The following is a 17,931-nucleotide window of genomic DNA, read 5'->3' on the forward strand; positions in this document are numbered from 1 at the left end:
GATCCCTGACAGCTTACCCCAGTCTCTCCTTTGGACCTTCTCCTCATAGACAGCTGGTAGGTTCTTAAGGGCAAGGTGGTTCTCAGCCTCCATGTTTCTCTGCCTCACCACGGGCCTGCTGTTCTTGATGCGCTGGCTGTACTGGCGGGCCAGTTGGAAAACCTTGTTCTTCATCTTCTCCATATCCTGCAGAATCAGGTCCTCTTCCGCCCCTGAACGCAGGCTGATGATCCTAGGGAGGGGAGCTCTACTGACTGTGTCTCTCTCCCAGGACTTGGTAGTCTTATTCTGGCAGGACTCCTGCCCTGAGAAGGGGTCTGGGGAGGTTGTGATGGGTGATGGGGATTCCTCTGAGACAGCATCCATGTCTGACTCCTCCAGGATCCTCAGGGGCTCGATATACTCAGCTTCAGGGCTCTCGCTGCTGGTTCCCCCCTTCCGGGATAGATGTGATCTGGGATGGACAATGTCCTCTGTACCCTGGATACCCTTGGGTTTCCCAAGGCTCCCATAAACCTCCTCCATCTCCATGTCTTGCCACACTTGGACCATGTCCAAGGATGGTCTGAAGAACTCATCCTCGTCTCCAACAGGAACATCATTGACACTCTGGGACCTGGGCTTGATGTCTGCAGCTTTTTGTGGCTCCAGCACAGGGGTATTATTAGTCCTCTGCTCTTTTTCTAAGCCAGGAAGGTCGAACACTGACCAGGATGTGGGCCGGTTGTTCGGGGAGACCTTGCTGTGCCCTGGAACCGCTTGGTCCTGGGGTTTGCTGTTGAGCTGCCGGCTCAGGTGTCTGACCAGGCCTGCAGGAATATAGGACAGGCTCTCCCTGCGCTTGATGCTGAAGCTGGCATCCTGGTGCTCTGCATGCTCATAGTACCTCCTGATTTTGTGGATGAGTATCCGGTCCTGCTTGGAGAGAGTGGATCTGCGCTCCACCTCCATGAGGTCATCTGGTCTAGGGGCAGGCGTATAGGTGTTGCCTTTCAGGAGCAGTGGGTGCTCTGGGGTGGAGTTAACCAGGGTCTGGACCTCCTCGAGCTCGGTGTTCAGACAGGGTGTGCTGCTGCTCTTGCTGCCCAACTGAGGTGAGGGGTAGCCCAGGGAACACAGGTCCTCTGAGACCACCAGGCTGCCGACAAAATGCTCAGTGATTATACTGCCCTGGTACAACACAGAGGCAGGCAGGATGCGGCTGGTCTCAGTTCCCACCGCCGCACCAAACTCTGAACATTCTCCATTTGTCACTGATGAGTTCATCTCATCCTGTTGGACAGAGCAGTCACTCTCCTCTTCCTCCCCTCCCGCTCTGTACCTTCCCTCTTCCTCTACTCCTCCCCCGATACCCCTCTCAGGCTCCAGTGTCTGAGACGTCTCAAGCTGTCTGGGAGGCAGGGTCGGCGAAGCATCAGGATCTGTGCATAGGGGTGGGTTCGCCTCACTCTGTTCCATCACTAATACCTTAGAAGCACTGCTTTGAGGAGGCACCTCCTCCACATACACCTGGATAAGGAGGAAGGAAGAGTGAATATTAACATCAGGATGGAATAAAGCAATATGGATATGATAAGTCAACAGGTAGTTATAAATCACCAGTCATTATCTGACATTGGATCAATGAGCCAAAGTCAAAGTCAAATGATCAGGTTAAATCTGCTACAGCAGCCATGATCTCTGATCCACGTCTGGTAGTGCATGGCGTCGAATATTCTGACTACATGACAGAGTCACAGTAGAATGTGTAATAAAACGTTCAGAGCATTTTGATTCCATTTGTATCTTTATAGCTAATTCATCACAATTGCCACCGGCCATTTCACACGCCCCTGCTGAAAAATGTAGCACTTTAAAAAACGTTTAACAGTTTTAATTTCACAGATTTGAACGCAGTGTGAAGTTATAACAGACTAATTTCCAGCTGCAGTCTGGCTGTGGCAGAATGTGTGTGTGTTAAGGAATGCAGTGGGAGCGTCGGGTAGGAAATAAGGGAGGGATCAAAACAACTTGTTACACTCGGCTTGGAAGCAGACAAGAGCACCCAGGATCTATCAAAATGTTCCCTCTGACCATGAGAGATGACAGGGGGCAACAACATGGAGGGAACATTCTCATTTACAGGGTATAAATACACAACCCCCTAGTTGTATTAGATCAGAACCGAACCATTTTGGGCCACCTACCAGTCTTCCCAAATTCCCATCCCCTCAAAAGACTTTTCTGTTAGTATCCCCTATATTTGAGATACAGTACAACAAAAGAAAACATTCATCCGTTCAGAATCTCTTGAAGCCTAGTCTCATGTGACAGATTTGGTTCAACTTTGACCCAGCCAGTCCAAACTCTTCATACCTGGTCAGTGAAGGTCTCCTCTGTAGCAAACTCGCTGATCTCCTGGGCTGATGTGTCCTTCCTCTCCCCCATTGGTGCCTTCTTAACTACAACCTCATAGTGTTCTTCATCCTGGGGTAGCAGAACACAACATGAAAGGAACTGCAGCATGCTTAGGGTGAACACGGGGTCTTAGATGGCCAAATCCATACAGTGAAGAATCACAAGACTTTTCTATCATCTGGTTCCAGACACAAGCTGGGCAGCACTGATTTGCATTTAGTTGTAACGCACCTGTGTGACAATACATTATATAGACAGCTGCCATTCATATTACAGGATGTTCAACATTCAAGCCATTTTAATGCCATTGTAGCAATTAACCCTAATAAAGCTCCTCTGTAGTTTTGGAAAAATCAAAAGGGAAACCTAACTAATGTGAAGACCAAAGCACATATTATCCTGACTCCCTGATTTGACAGCCAAATTCACCTTTGAAGTCATACATCAGCTCTGTGGATCCATTGACTCAATGCAAATGCACCCATCAAATACGCACAAGGCTAATTGCTAACTTGTTTTCTCTACAATGTTGATTTTCAAAGCAAATTGTGTCCCATGCGCTGAATACAACAAATGTAGACCTTACCTTTTAATGCTTCCTTACAAGCCCTTAACCAACAATGTATATCAATGATGTATGTATAGATCAATGATGCCGCTCTTGCTGCGGGCGATTCTCTGATCCACCTCTACGCAAACACCATTCTGTATACATCTGGCCTTTTTTTGGACACTGTGTTAACAAACCTCCAAATGAGCTTCAACGCCATACAACTCTCCTTCCTTGGCCTCCAACTGCTCTTAAATTCTAGTAAAACTAAATGCATGCTCTTCAAATTGATCGCTGCCCGCACCCGCCTGCCCGACTAGCATCACTACTCTGGACAGTTCGGACTAAGAATATGTGGACAACTATAAATACCCAGGTGTCTGGCTAGACTGTATACTCTCCTTCCAGACTCATATTAAGCATCTCTAATCCAAAATTAAATCTAGAACCGGCTTCCTATTTTGCAACAAAGCCTCCTTCACTCATGCTGCCAAACATACCCTCGTAAAACTGACTATCCTGCCGATCCTTGACTTCGGCGATGTCATTTACAAAATAGCCTCCAACACTCTACTCAGCAAATTGGATGCCGTCTATCACAGTGCCATCTGTTTTGTCACCAAAGCCCCATATACTACCCACCACTGCAACCTGTATGCTCTCGATGGCTGGTCCTCACTACATATTCGTCACCAAACCCACTGGCTCCAGGTCATCTATAAGTCTTCGCTAGGTAAAGCCCCACCTCATCTCAGCTCACTGGTCACCATAGCAGCACCCACCTGTAGCACGCGCTCCAGCAGGTATCTCTCACTGATCATCTCCAAAGCCAACACCTCCTTTGGCCGCCTTTCCTTCCACTTCTCTGCTGCCATTGACTGGAACGAATTGCAAAAATCACTGAAGTTGGAGACATATCTCCCTCACTAACTTCAAGCATCAGCTGTCAGAGCAGCTTACCGATCACTGCAGCTGTACACAGCCCATCTGTAAATAGCCCATCCTACCATCTACCTACCGCATCCCCATATTTTCTTTTCTGGTCTTTTGCACACCAGTATTTCTACTTGCATATCCTCATCTGCACATATATCACTCCAGTGTTAATTTCTAAATTGTAATTAATTCACCACTATGGCCTATTTATTGCCTTACCTCTTTACCCCATTTGCATACACTGTATACTGATTTTTATATTGTGTTATTGACTGTACGTTTGTTTATCCCATGTGTAACTGTGTTGTTTTTGTCGCACTGCTTTACTTTCTTGGCCAGGTTGCAGTTGTAAATGAAAACTTGTTCTCAACTGGCGTACCTGGTAAAATAAAGGTGAAATAATTTTTTAAAATAATATTTAAAAATGCAGTTAAGAAAATAATATTTTACTGTGTTACTTTTTATTTCATTTAGTAAATATTTTAACCAACAATGCAGTTCAAGAAATAGTTAAGGGCTTGTAAGTAAGCATTTCACGGTAAGGTCTACTACAACTGTTGTATTTGGCGCATGTGACAAATAACATTTGATTTACTAAATAAACTAAAGTAAAAAAAGTATCACGATAAAATAACTAAGCTATATACAGGGGGTACCAGTACAGAGTCAATGTGCAGAGGTAATATGTACATGTAGGGGTTAAGTGACTATGCATAGATAATTAACAGCAAATAGCAGCAGGGTAAAACATGGCTCTTATGGCTTGGGGTTAGAAGCTCTTAAGGAGCCTTTTGGACCTAGACTTGGCGCTCCAGTACAGCTTGCCACGCGGTAGCAGAGAGAACAGTCTATGACTTGGGTGGCTGAAGGTTTTGACAATTTTTGGGGTCTGTAATGCTCCGCAACACACGAGAGAAAAGCAATGGTAGTGTGCGCGTTAACCATTAGGGCTGGGAACTGCCAGAGACTTCACGATACGACATTATCACGATAAGACATTATCACGATACGACATTATCACGATATGACATACTCACGATACAATACCTATTGCAATTCTCACAATTCTATATGTATTGTGATTCAATACTATGATATGATGTTCCAAACATATTGCTCACTATATGTCTGCTGCAGAGAGACAAGAGAGCATGAGAACATTTGTTTTGATCAGTCATGGAAATAAACGTGCTGATAACATGTTGGCTCACTATTAAAAAAAGAGATGGAGAACAAGCTATAGGATGAAAAATACCAGAGTTTTGGTGCAGGTAAAGCCGACTAGCGCTAGCTAAGGCTACCTAGCAACAATTTAATTAAATCGATACAGAGTCAAGTATCAATATAATATCATCCAAAATTCTATTACGATGTAACTGTTGATTTTTCCCACCATCATTATTAACCATTCCATTCTAAAAACCTCAAATTCAAACAGGCCTTTCAATAGTCACATTTTCCCCAACATTCAATGAAGTCACAAACATGATGAATTATAAATCTGATCTGCAGTGACCAGATTTCCATGATACTGATTGTTGTTACCATTCCTGGAAGGTTTAGTCCATGCAGTTATTATGCGAGTGTGAAAACCAGAAGCATTCCATGAGTACGGCAAATGGTAGCTGGGTTTTAGTGAATTGCATCAAGGCTGAGGTAAACAGAGAGGGAGATGGTTGATTGGCAAGCCAGTGAAATTGCAGAGGAAATAGGAAACCCCTTGGTGGCAGTGAGCCTCACCGTTGTGAACCGAGCGGAAAGTAAAGCCCTGGCCCTATAGTGCCAGCAGGAGATGGCAAAGTCGGCTACCTGGTCATCCTCCATCAGAATATCATCTGTGTTCATCTCCCCCTTCTCCTCCTCAGTCTCCTCCTCCTGCTGCTCAGTGCCCCCCTGGCAGGGTAAGGACCCTGGCTTAGGGTCCTCACTAGGACTCAGGCCACAGGAGGGTATCTCTGGAGCAGCTATCTCCTCCTGGGCTCCCAGCACACCAGGCCTCTCAGCCTCACCTAGACTGGAGCCCAGCATACTGACACTAGCAGCTGGCTGCAGGGAACGCCTGTCCCCCAGAAGAGCACCTTCACTGTCTGCGTGCTGTAGCTTGAAGTCACAGAGAGTTGAGGTGTTATTGCAAGGCCAGCATAGAGATGTTCCTTTTTAATGTAATTGCAAGGTGTTGAAAAGAATGGTATCAATGTGACTGCTTTAGCACGGCGTGAGATATGAAGGTACAACAATGTGATCATGCCAAGCTAGCATGCTGTGCGCCCCACATTGTGGACACATCACTAATCAACAAAACCCTGAGACCGAAACCTCTGCCTTTATTAACACAATATGGTTCAGCCCATTATTAACACAATATGGTTCAGTAGCAATTCCTCTATTCGGGTTAATTTCTCTCAGCAAGCTTTTTTCTGCATTTCCTTTCAGAGTCAGTGTCAAACCTGTGAGAACAACATCTCACTGAACCACATTGAACGGAGTCAACCGATTTCTCTTTTCTGCACAGAGGAGAAAAAACATGGCAGGGAAAAATGTACTTTCATCATTGGGAAGCTTACCTTCAGAATGGCTGCAAGTCAGGAGAAGATAATGAAGAGGAGAAAATAAGAGAATGTCAACAATGCTGCCACAACAAGAAAGTAGAATTATATCACTGTAAACACACTAATAATATCTGAAAACTGGCAAGTTAATTGGATAAACTGTGAATGAGAAATGGCTCCTTTCAGAGACTTAGAAATGAGGCAATTCACAAGGACAGTCCTCTCTGACTGAGGAAGATGAAGAACAAGAAAATTACGGCATTAGGTTTGTAGCTAACTTGATTTGAGAGGGCGTAAAGACGTCAGAGAGACAAGACAGAGGTACTTAGTTTATCCCTTTGTTGCTCTCTATTTAAAAATCAGCAGAGATAACGAGGCTGACTGCACAGCCATGGCAGACTGACTGGGGAAGACACACGGACAATTTCCTCCAAAATCCATTAGTTTTTAATATAACCTAACCACACTTATTTATTTCCAACTTATTGCTGCTCTTCATATAACCATAATCACCTCTATCTCCCATCACTGCCCTTTCATTGCGGGTCAATTAGAATGCATGAGAGCAGCGCGAGCCACAGATCTAAAGCCAGGACTGAATTTGACTATTGAAAAGAGCTCCTGAATGACAAAGCCTTTCAGTAATATGGCCCATAATTAACATCTAGGACAGAGGGGGGTGTGGGGTTGAGAGAGGAGTAGGGGTCTGGCCTTTTGATCTGGCTGTCCAGGGGTCCATCTACGGCAGAATGACAGCATGGGGTGAGTACTGAGACTCAGTATCTGGTCTCAATCTTCATTTAACGTACAAATCTCATCATGATAATGAATAGCCTCTAACAGGGACCTCTTTAACAAGTTCGCAATGATAAGTAAATTAGTGGCATCCCTTTTGCCTTACCTTTGGTTGTCCTTACGATCTCTTTCCCTGGTTCTAAAATGTAAAAAAGACATAGTTGAAGCATAGTGAATATATTTGTGGCAAACACAGTATTCTCATGGACTGATATCACAAGCAATGAGCTTCTGAGACGCAACCAAAAAAAGGAGCCTCGTTAAGAATAGTTTCAGACTGTAGAACTGTGGGGTAAGTGGAACCAATCGAGCCTGAAGAGATGGCTTTGGTGTTGTAAAACAAAACATTGTTTTACCATGTGCAGGGGGGAGGGAACTAACTCACCTGATGTCCTGCGTCCGGGTCTCCCTTCTGCGGAAAGGTCTTCAGCCCGGCAGGATCCAGCCTTCTTCAGCCTCTCTGGGCTGTAGCGGTACTTCCCCGACCCTGGGTCTGCACAAAGCACAGCAAGCAACACCATCACTCAGTCACTACCGCTCACTCACTCAAAACCAGGTCAGTGAATTAAAGAAATCGTTCTCTACTCTTCAAATGGGGACGCAACAGTTAATAATTGTTCCATATTTCCAGTGAAGTGATCCGCTTGCACTCAATGACAGCCTTTTCTGTTGCTTTGTTAACAGCCACAGCTATGTTTAGTGCCTTTACCTTTTATTCATATGAAACATATTTATCTGGAATACTCACAGAGAGAATCCATTTCGAGGATGGCCTCTTTTACCTGGAAGACAGAAATCAAAAGAAAACGGTAGAGTCATTTTTATTAGACTTCAAATTTACAAATGCAGCATTGATATGTTTATTTTATTTTTTAAAACAAAGAACAGCTCCACCCCCCCACCCCTACTATAAGGTGCATAGGCCTACATGTAAACAACGAACGTCAGCATGTCATAAAGGAGATTAAATGGAGATACACACAAAAAACATTTTATGCAGAAGTGTGTTAACAGACTAATATTTTTTTTTTTGTCATAATATAAATATATAATAAGAGAAGTATATAATATATAAGAAGAGAATATATAAGAGATAACAGTAGTAGATAATTGAATGAGAATCATTTATTTGGGTAATCTTACTAGTCATATTAGAAGGAATAGTATATAGCGCCATAGATGCAGTCTAGGTCAACATCTTAAAACTGTATGGGAGTCCAGTCATAGAGGTTAAAGCTAAATGTAATTGTTTATATTTAAGCGTGGTAATTGTTCATTCAGTAGGAAGGGTAGAGAAATCTTCAAATAATGAAATAAAGGGTTGTCAAAGAGAGTACAATTTATCTGTTTATCCTCTTAAGGTGAATGATATTTTCTAATTTAAGAATAAATATATCATCTTAGAGCCATACAGCTAGGGAAGAAGGGGCTGCGGATTTCCAATTCAGCAGAATCCTGCCACGAGCCAGAAGAGTTGTGAATGCAATAATATGGAGTGCTTAGACAATATACGAGGGGGGGGGTCTTCTACAGCTCCAAAAACAGCAACATAGCTATTCAACGTCAACCATCTCCCTAAGATACGGTGACAAGATTTCAGAAGACGGAAGTCCAGAAAGCTTATCCATTTGGAGAAAGACCAGGACGCGTGTTAGGTTTGCAGAAGATTGAGCACAGCATTCACATTTGTCCTCTATATATCAGGGTATATGTCTGCTAGTCTGGACTTGCTCATAATGAACTCGAAGGAGCACCTTGAACTGGATGAGTCCGAGTCAAGCACAGGAAGAAGACGAGTTTACCCTTTTTAATAGCGCTTTCCCACCAGTTTAAGTTCTATATTCATCTCATGTTCCCACTTCTCCATAGTTCTGTTAAGGCTGGTGTTGCCGAAGCACATAACATACGAGTAAAATGTATGAGATGAACCCCTTCTGGCTAGATTTAACATTTTAAAGCAGTTTGTCTCATGGCAATGCCTCCGGCAGGTTGGGGAAGATCCTTCAAAGTCAACTGTGATTGATCTTATTTTAACGAATACGCCAGATAAATATGTTCCTACTGGCGTCTTCTTCCAAGAGATTAGTGATCATTGCCCAGTTGTGTTAGAGATGTGAGAATAGAAAAAATATAAGCCTCGCGCCATTACAAAGAGGAAAGTGAGTCCACACAATCATTATTCTAGTGACCTTGATTGTATTTCAGCTATCCCTGAACCCGATTTAGCTTTGCGCCTCTTTGCAGATGTCTTCAATACCATTGGGAATAATCATGCTCCCTTCAAAAAAATGAAGGGTTAAAAAGGTAGATTCAATGCCTAGTACACGCCTATAATTATCAAAAGTCATTCATAAAAAGGGATGATGCTTGGGTCAAGGTCAGAAACACAGGCTCAGGCCTGTCAGACAAGATTTTAAGCAACTGAGGAATCATTGTGTAAATTCTAAATCTGATTATTACAAAACTGCTCTTTCAGATTGTAATGGGAACCTGGCTAAATTCTGGAAAACTGCCTCCTCTCTGCCACAACAAATTCCTTCATACACTGGCCTCATTACAGGGGGAAAAAATGCCGTAATTGATGCATTTCAATCAGCGGGCTCTATTTGGAAGAACGTCTAAGCCTATTTACAAAGATATTGGGCTGGATGCTGATAGGGAAAACTTGCTGAATGATCAGAGAAATTATTCTAGCAATAGACAAGTGATGCTAGCAATAGATAAGAAATCCACTGAAGCCGGCAATTGGATTCTGGTCTGCTTAAGTGTGCAGTGCCCATCATTGTTGCCTTAAAAAAAAAAAATCGTAGTGATTTTAATAATGAATTATCGCCTTATTTCAAGGCTTCCTTGTCTAGCTAACATTCTTAAATCATTCGTAAATGCACAACTTTGCAAACATTTTTATCAGAGAAATGTACATTACTCCTTTGTTTACAAGGCCCTACTTCATAAACTTCTGTTGAAGTATAGACACCTAAGTTGCCTAACCCAGTCACAGGATTGGTTAACTTAAGGTTTCTAGGGTCTCCACCGAGCTAGGTAAATTTGCTTTTAAATGTAATGCACTGTATTGCTGGAACAAAATTCAAAATACATTTTATCTTGATGTTCTGGTGCCGTTTGTGCAATTTAACGTATTGATTGGGGACTTATTTGAGGAGGAATGCAACTGTTTTTCGGGTTGATTTGTGGTGTTTGTTGTGCTTACCATGATTATAAAAGTACACAAATTATTTAAAAATAGTATTATACAGAGCACATTTGGAAAGGAGACCTACGTCTCAATGTCTTCTCTTTCAAAATAAAGGTTAAGTAAATACAAAATAAATTAAAGTATAAGCAATATAGAAGCTTGTATAAGTGGCAGGGAACCATTTGCTATGGAATCACTAAACACCTTCAAAAAAGTAGCAAGTTTATCAGATAATGTTTTGTAAAATTCTGGGGTAGCCATCAGGAGCTTTGCTACTCTGCATTTACCAAAATTATTCTCGTAATTCTTGCAATGTTTTGCGTCAGATGAGCTGATTGTAGGGGCATTTCAGTTTGCCAAGAAGGAGTCCATTTTAGAGGCAGTGAGTTGGGGATTCAGATGTGTAAAGAGATGAATATAATGATAAAGGTTTTGTTGATATCGGAAGGGGTCGACAACAAAGTACCATGGGCATCTTTAATATGTGGAATGAAACGAGAAGCTGCATTGCATTTTATCTGATGGGCTAATAGTTGACTGGCTTTGTCACCATACTCATAGAAAGAACCTTTGGACTGTAACAGCTTTTCAGCTTTGGATGTAGCCAAATGATCAAATTGTGCCTGAAGATCATTGCTTTTTGTATAGCTGAGGATCTGGGTTTATAGCATATTGGTGATCTAGGTCTGAAATATATGTGGTTGTATATATATGCGCTGATCTCCATTAGAGATCTTCATGCTTTATTAAGAGTGGCAGAGTAATAGTTGATATTTGGAGACTAAAAAACCCTCGACCTAGTGAGATATACACTACAGTTCAATAGTTTGGGGTCACTTAGAAATGTCCTTGTTTTTGAAAGAAAAGCAAATTTTTTGTCCATTAAAATAACATCAAATTGATCAGAAATACAGTGTAGACATCGTTAATGTTGTAAATGACTATTGTAGCTGGAAACGGCAGATTTTTTATGGAATATCTATATAGGCGTACCGAGGCCCATTATCAGTAACCATCACTATTGTGTTCCAATGGCACGTTGTGTTAGCTATCCAAGTTTATCATTTTAAAAAGGTTAATTGCGCATCAGAAAACGCTTTTGCAATTATGTTAGCACAGCTGAAAACTGTTGTAATGATTAAAGAAGCAATGAAACTGGCCTTCTTTAGACTACTTGAGTATCTGGAGCATCAGCATTTGTGTGCTCGATTACACGTTCAAAATGGCCCGAAAGAAAGTACTTTCTTCTGAAACTTGTCAGTCTGTTCTTGTTCTGAGAAGTGAAGGCTACTCCATGCGAGAAATTGCCAAGAAACTGAAGACCTCGTACAACGCTGTGTACTACTCCCTTCACAGAACAGCGCAAACTGTCTCTAACCAGAATGGAAAGAGTGGGAGGCCCCGGTGCACAACTGAGCAAGAGGACAAGTACATTAGAGTGTCTAGTTTGATAAACAGACGCCTCAAGTCCTCAACTGGCAGCTTCATTAAATAGTACCCGCAAAACACCAGTCTCAATGTCAGTGAAGAGGCGACTCCGGGATGCTGGCCTAGGCAGAGTTGCAAAGAAAAAGCCATCTCTTCAGATTACCTCAACAAATTGACAACTAGAATGCCAAAGGTCTGCAAGGCTGTAATTGCTGCAAATGGAGGATTCTTTGACGAAAGCAAAGTTTGAAGGACAATTATTTCAAATAAATCATTATTTATAACCTTATCAACATCTTGACTAGATTTCATATTCATTTTGCCAATAATTTCCATGCATGTTTTCATGGAAAACAAGGACATTTCTAAGTGACCCCAAACTTTTGAATGGTAGTGTACACGGAGGAGACTTAATCAAGCTAGTCATCTTGACTACTTTGTCTCTTGCATCAAAAGGTTAAAAAAGTTTTAATAGGAGAGAATGCAATCGGATCATCATTGACCTTCACATAACTCTTACAGAATTTCCATGTGGACAGGGATATTGGAAATGTAATCAAAGTTTACTGGAGGATAAAATAATTTATAACTGAATTTTTCCAGAATAATATAGGTTCAGCAAATATTGTTTGGGATACCTTTAGGGTTGCACATTTTGGGGAATATTCAGAGGTGGAAACTTTCCGTGGGAATTAACGGGAATATGGGAATTAATATTAATACCAATTTGCATTGATATATTTACCATATCATGTGGAGACAGAAACATAAACCTTTTACCTTATAAGTAGACAATTGCAAATGATTAAATCCTTCAAAGAATTAAAATGATCAATTTAGTTACAAATTGAACTTTAATTAAATGGAGTTGACTCTTCACATGGGATGATTTCACTGAACAAAAGGGAATATTGAATGATCCATCGCAACATACATCTGTAAAAATGATAGTCTAGAAACTAAAGCTTTGGTTGTCTTCCTCTCAGGCTTCCCTGGACCTCCTCAATGTCCACCTCTTGAACATCAGACTGAGGCCTCATCTTCACTGTCACTTTCCAACCTTGTTGCGGATGGCTCGTTATCAGGCTCAAAAAGCCAAAAATTTGCCCAGATGGCCACCAATTTATCAACCCTTGTACAGGTCAGCCTGTTGCATGCATTGGTGTGTGTGTGTTCCCAAACAAGGACCAGTTGTGCTGAGGCGGCTGATGTTGGTGGGATTTGGAGGATGGAGGCAACAGGGGAAAGAGCCTCAGATGCACAAAGTCCCTTCCGCCAGGTGGCTGATGAGATATGTTGGCACGACTGCCATATTGCTCCATCCCAAAGCCCTTGCTTGGAAGTGTACTTCGCCAGATTGCCAAGAACCTTGCCCTCATCCAGGCCAAGGTCACAAGACACGGTAGTGATGACACCATAGGCCTTGTTGATCTCTGCACCAGACAGGATGCTCTTGCCAGCATTCTTGGGGTCAAACATGTACGCTGCGGCGTGTATGGGCTTCAGGCAGAAGTCTTCATGCTTTTTTATGCATTTCAGTACTGCAGTTTCCTCTGCTTGGAGCAACAGTGAAGTAGGCAGGGCAGTATGGATTTATTGTCTTACATCTACAAGCAGAGTCTGAACATCAGACAGGATGGTATTGTCTCCCTCAATCCGTGCAATGGCTACTGCTATAGGTTTCAGGAGTTTCAGGCTGCTTACCACTCTCTCCCAAAATACCTCATCCAGGAGGATCCTCTTGATGGGGCTGTCCATATCGACAGACTGATATGGCTATTTCTTGGAGAGACTATTTCCCCTCCAGGAGACTGTCAAACATGATGACAACACCAAAACCAACAGGTGTTGCTGGGAAGCTTCAACGTGGTGCTCTTATTCTTCTCACTTTGCTTGGTGAGGTAGATTGCTGCTATAACTTGATGACCCTTCACATACCTAACCATTTCCTTGCCTCTCTTGTAGAGTGTATCCATTGTTTTCAGTGTCATGTCCTTGAGGAGCAGATTCAGTGCATGAGCAGCACAGCCAATGGGTGTGATGTTAGGGTAGGACTCCTCCACTTTAGACCAAGCAGCCTTCATGTTCGCAGCATTGTCTGTCACCAGTGCAAATGCCTTCTGTGGTCCAAGGTCATTGATGACTGCCTTCAGCTCATCTGCAATTTAGAGACCGGTGTGTCTGTTGTCCCTTGTGTCTGTGCTCTTGTAGAATACTGGTTGAGGGGTGGAGATGTAGTTAATTATTCCTTGCCCACGAACATTTGACCACCCATCAGAGATGATTGCAATACAGTCTTCTTTCTCTATGATTTGCTTGACCTTCACTTGAACTCTGTTGAACTCTGTATCCAGCAAATGAGTAGATAAAGCATGTCTGTTTGGAAGGGTGTATGCTGGGTCGAAGAACATTCAGAAATCTCTTCCAATACACATTGCCTGTGAGCACCAGAGGTTAACCAGTTGCATACACAGCTCGTGCAAGACATTCATCAGCATTTCTATGACTACGTTCCGCCATTGAGTAAAGAAAACAACTTCTGATTCGAGGACCATGAGCTGCTGCTATCGATAATGTGTCCGATTCATCATTTTGACCTCGAATAGAAGTAGAGGGACTTTTGTCAGAGGTTGCTTGTTGTGAGCGCTGAGGGAACTTTACGCACTTAGCCAGATGATTCTGCATCTTTGTTGCATTCTTCACGTATGATTTGGCACAGTATTTGCAAATGTACACAGCTTTTCCTTCTACATTAGTTGCAGTCAGATTGTGCCCGTGGCATTTTCCTGTAAAGATTAGAAAAAAATGAGTTAAAAATAATACAATTCCATGTACATATAAATAGTTGACCAGTTAAAATAAACAACTCCTTTCTAAGATAAACGTTTTAAAATGAAACATGTATGGAAGCAGGTGAATTAACACTCAGTTAGCAGGCTCAAGCAAGCCAAAACCCACATGGTAGGTAGCAAAAACTAACTAGCAGAAATTGTTAACAAGTTAGAAATGATTTAAACACACTTTGCTGTTGGCTACTATTTACTAGTTAACAAAAAATCATGTATATCATGTATAAAATATATTCACCCCACCCAGGATTGTAATCAAAACTTACCAGAAAGCATGTAGTCCTTGCCTCAGACAGTGTAGTAGTGTGGGCTCAATAGCATCTCATCCTGATCAGACAGTTTTTTTTTTTTTTTTTTACATGGATGATACATTGGAGATAATATAGGACAACTACTAGAAATAATAGAACATCATGAAACATCTAAGAAGACAGGCCTGGTATTTAAAGCGAAATTTGAAAAGGCCTTTGATAAAGACCGGATTTTATTTATAAAAATGCCTGGATTTGTTCAATTTCAGTGATTCTTATAAAATGGGTAAAAGTAATGTATAACAACCCCAGGTGTAAAATAGTAAATAGCGGATATTTCGCGAGAGAGTTTTGAATTGTCAAGAGGAGTTAAAACAAGGGTGTCTGCTGTCACCATATCTATTCCTTAAGGCCATCGAAATGCTAGCTATTAAAACTTCTTATGGATGAAATCCCGTTAACAGGATCGATTTGACAACAGCCAGTGAAAGTGCAGGGCGCCAAATTCAAACAGAAATCTCATAATTAAAATTCCTCAAACATACAAGTATTATACACCATTTTAAAGATAAACTTGTTAATCCCACCACAGTGTCCGACTTCAAAAAGGCTTTACGACGAAAGCATACCATGCGATTATGTTAGGTCAGCACCTAGTCACGGAAAAACAGCCATTTTTCCAGCCAAAGAGAGGAGTCACAAAAAGCAGAAAGAGATAAAATGAATCACTAACCTTTGATGATCTTCATCAGATGACACTCATAGGACTTCATGTTACACAATACATGTATGTTTTGTTCAATAAAGTTAATATTTATATCCAAAAATCTCAGTTTACAGTGGCGTGTTATGTTCAGTAATGTTTTGCTTCCAAAACATCCGGTGATTTTGCAGAGAGCCACATCAATTTACAGAAATACTCATCATAAATGTTGATGAAAATACAAGTGTTATACATGGAATTAAAGATATACTTCTCCTCAATGCAACCGCTGTGTCAGATTTCAAAAAAGCTTTACGGAAAAAGCACACCATGCAATAATCCGAGTACAGCGCTCAGGCACCAAAACAAGCCATACCAGATACCCGCCATGTTGAGGAGTCAACAGAAGTCAGAAATAGCATTATAAATATTTACTTACCTTTGATGATCTTCATCGGAATGCACTCCCAGGAATCCCAGTTCCACAATAAATGTTTGTTTTGTTCGATAAAGTCCATAATTTATGTCCAAATACCTCCTTTTTGTTCACACGTTTAGTTCAAATCCAAATTCATGAGGCGCAGGCACACTTAGTCCAGACGAAAAGTCAAAAAGTTCCATTACAGTTCGTAGAAACATGTCAAACGATGTATAGAATCAATCTTTAGGATGTTATCATAAATCTTCAATAATGTTTCAACCGGACAATTCCTTTGTCTTTAGAAATGAAAAGGAACAGAGCTCGCTCTCACGGCATACGCGCATGACTGAGCTCTTGGCATTGTGCCAGACCTCTTAGTCAAACAGCTCTTATTCGCTCCCCCTTCACAGTAGAAACCTGAAACAAGGTTCTAAAGACTGTTGACATCTAGTGGAAGCCTTAGGAAGTTCAATCGGACCAAATTTTACACTATCTTGGATAGGCAAAGACTTGAAAACCTACAAACCTCAGATTTCCCACTTCCTGGTTGGATTTTGTCTCAGGTTTTTGCCCGCCATATGAGTTCTGTTATACTCACAGACATCATTCAAACAGTTTCAGAAACTTTAGAGTGTTTTCTATCCAAATCTACTAATACTATGCACATCTTAGCTTCTGGGCCTGAGTAGTAGGCAGTTTACTCTGGGCACCTTATTCATCCAAGCTACTCAATACTGCCCCCCATCCATAAGAAGTTAAAATCAGATCAAATAACAACAGAGTATTAGAAATCCAAGGCTTTAAAACAAAAAAGGTGTCCATGTATGCCAATGACTCAAGTTTTATATTTAGTCCAGAATTGTATGGGAAGGTCTGCTCATTCCAAGAGTACAACCAATTGATTGCAGCATTACCCCAAAACTGGAGGCAGGTGGCAGGGAACTGGTCTGTCTGCCCAATGTAAAGGATCAAAACTGGCAGAGGAATAAAAATAGCATAAATAGGAAAGTGTACCAGTTTCATATGAGGACCGGGATGTTGATAGCTGTGCCATACAGATTGCAAAATAGTTGGGATGAGCTTTTTGATGTACCGAATCCATGGTACAGGGTGTATGAGTTGATATATAAACGACGCAAGATTCAAGACTGTGCTTTTCAGCTAAAATTATTATATAGAATTCTTGCCACCAACAAAATTTTGAATATTTGGGGCATTCAATCATCAAAGCTCTGCAGATTTTGTTGTGAGGATACAGAATTAAGACCATTTATTTTGGTATTGCCCTCAGGTAGCCCGTTTCTGGTCTCAGATTCAGGAATGGCTGAAAATGCAGAACATTGATCTAAAATTGACCCTAGAAATAGTACTGTTGGGAGATATGGCGAGAATGCGTCAGTCAATTAATGATATACTAATATCTTAGTAAAAGTATTTATCTTAAATTTGCAATCTGTAGATTCTATTTGATAGATTGAAATTGTATGTTAAACATCACTGCATAGTTGAAAGATATTTGTAGCCAGATGGATAATGGATGTTGAACAAAATCTGTTGGCCATGGCCATTATGGTTTTGCAACGCTATCGAGAGTAGCTGATATTGGGGCCAAAGCAGCGTCTATTGTCCCATTGAGTTCTGAGAATCATGAAGCAAAGTTTGTCAAAGACGGTAGGTAGGCCTGGTGCAGAGTTTGTCATACTAGTCTCTTCCGCCATAGGTACTGTGGGTAAGTTTCGTTCGGATTTCTCTTGTCTTTGGGACGCAGTTTATGAGCTATTTTCAAGTAAGAAGTTGCGTTAGACCTTAGAAAAGTTAGTGAACTAGAAAATGTATATTTTAACTTTGTTGAAAAG

The 17,931-nt window shown here is 41.5% G+C and overlaps 1 protein-coding gene across 1 annotated transcript in view; it reads right to left on the bottom strand.

Annotated features, from left to right (window-relative positions):
- The window catches only part of LOC139553654 (pleckstrin homology domain-containing family G member 3-like), a 60,800-nt gene that overhangs the window by 1,775 nt on the left and 41,094 nt on the right, over positions 1–17,931 (bottom strand). Inside the window, exons 12-19 of the mRNA XM_071366216.1 lie at positions 7,976–8,009; positions 7,613–7,720; positions 7,334–7,366; positions 6,448–6,458; positions 5,693–5,977; positions 3,730–3,825; positions 2,356–2,466; positions 18–1,509 (exon numbers count right to left, since the gene is read on the bottom strand). Of these exons, the coding sequence (XP_071222317.1) occupies positions 18–1,509; positions 2,356–2,466; positions 3,730–3,825; positions 5,693–5,977; positions 6,448–6,458; positions 7,334–7,366; positions 7,613–7,720; positions 7,976–8,009 (2,170 nt within the window). The remainder of the gene's footprint in view (positions 1–17; positions 1,510–2,355; positions 2,467–3,729; positions 3,826–5,692; positions 5,978–6,447; positions 6,459–7,333; positions 7,367–7,612; positions 7,721–7,975; positions 8,010–17,931) is intronic.

This window comes from Salvelinus alpinus, chromosome 25 (genome assembly GCF_045679555.1).
Source record: "Salvelinus alpinus chromosome 25, SLU_Salpinus.1, whole genome shotgun sequence".
NCBI classification, from domain to species: Eukaryota; Metazoa; Chordata; class Actinopteri; order Salmoniformes; family Salmonidae; genus Salvelinus; species Salvelinus alpinus.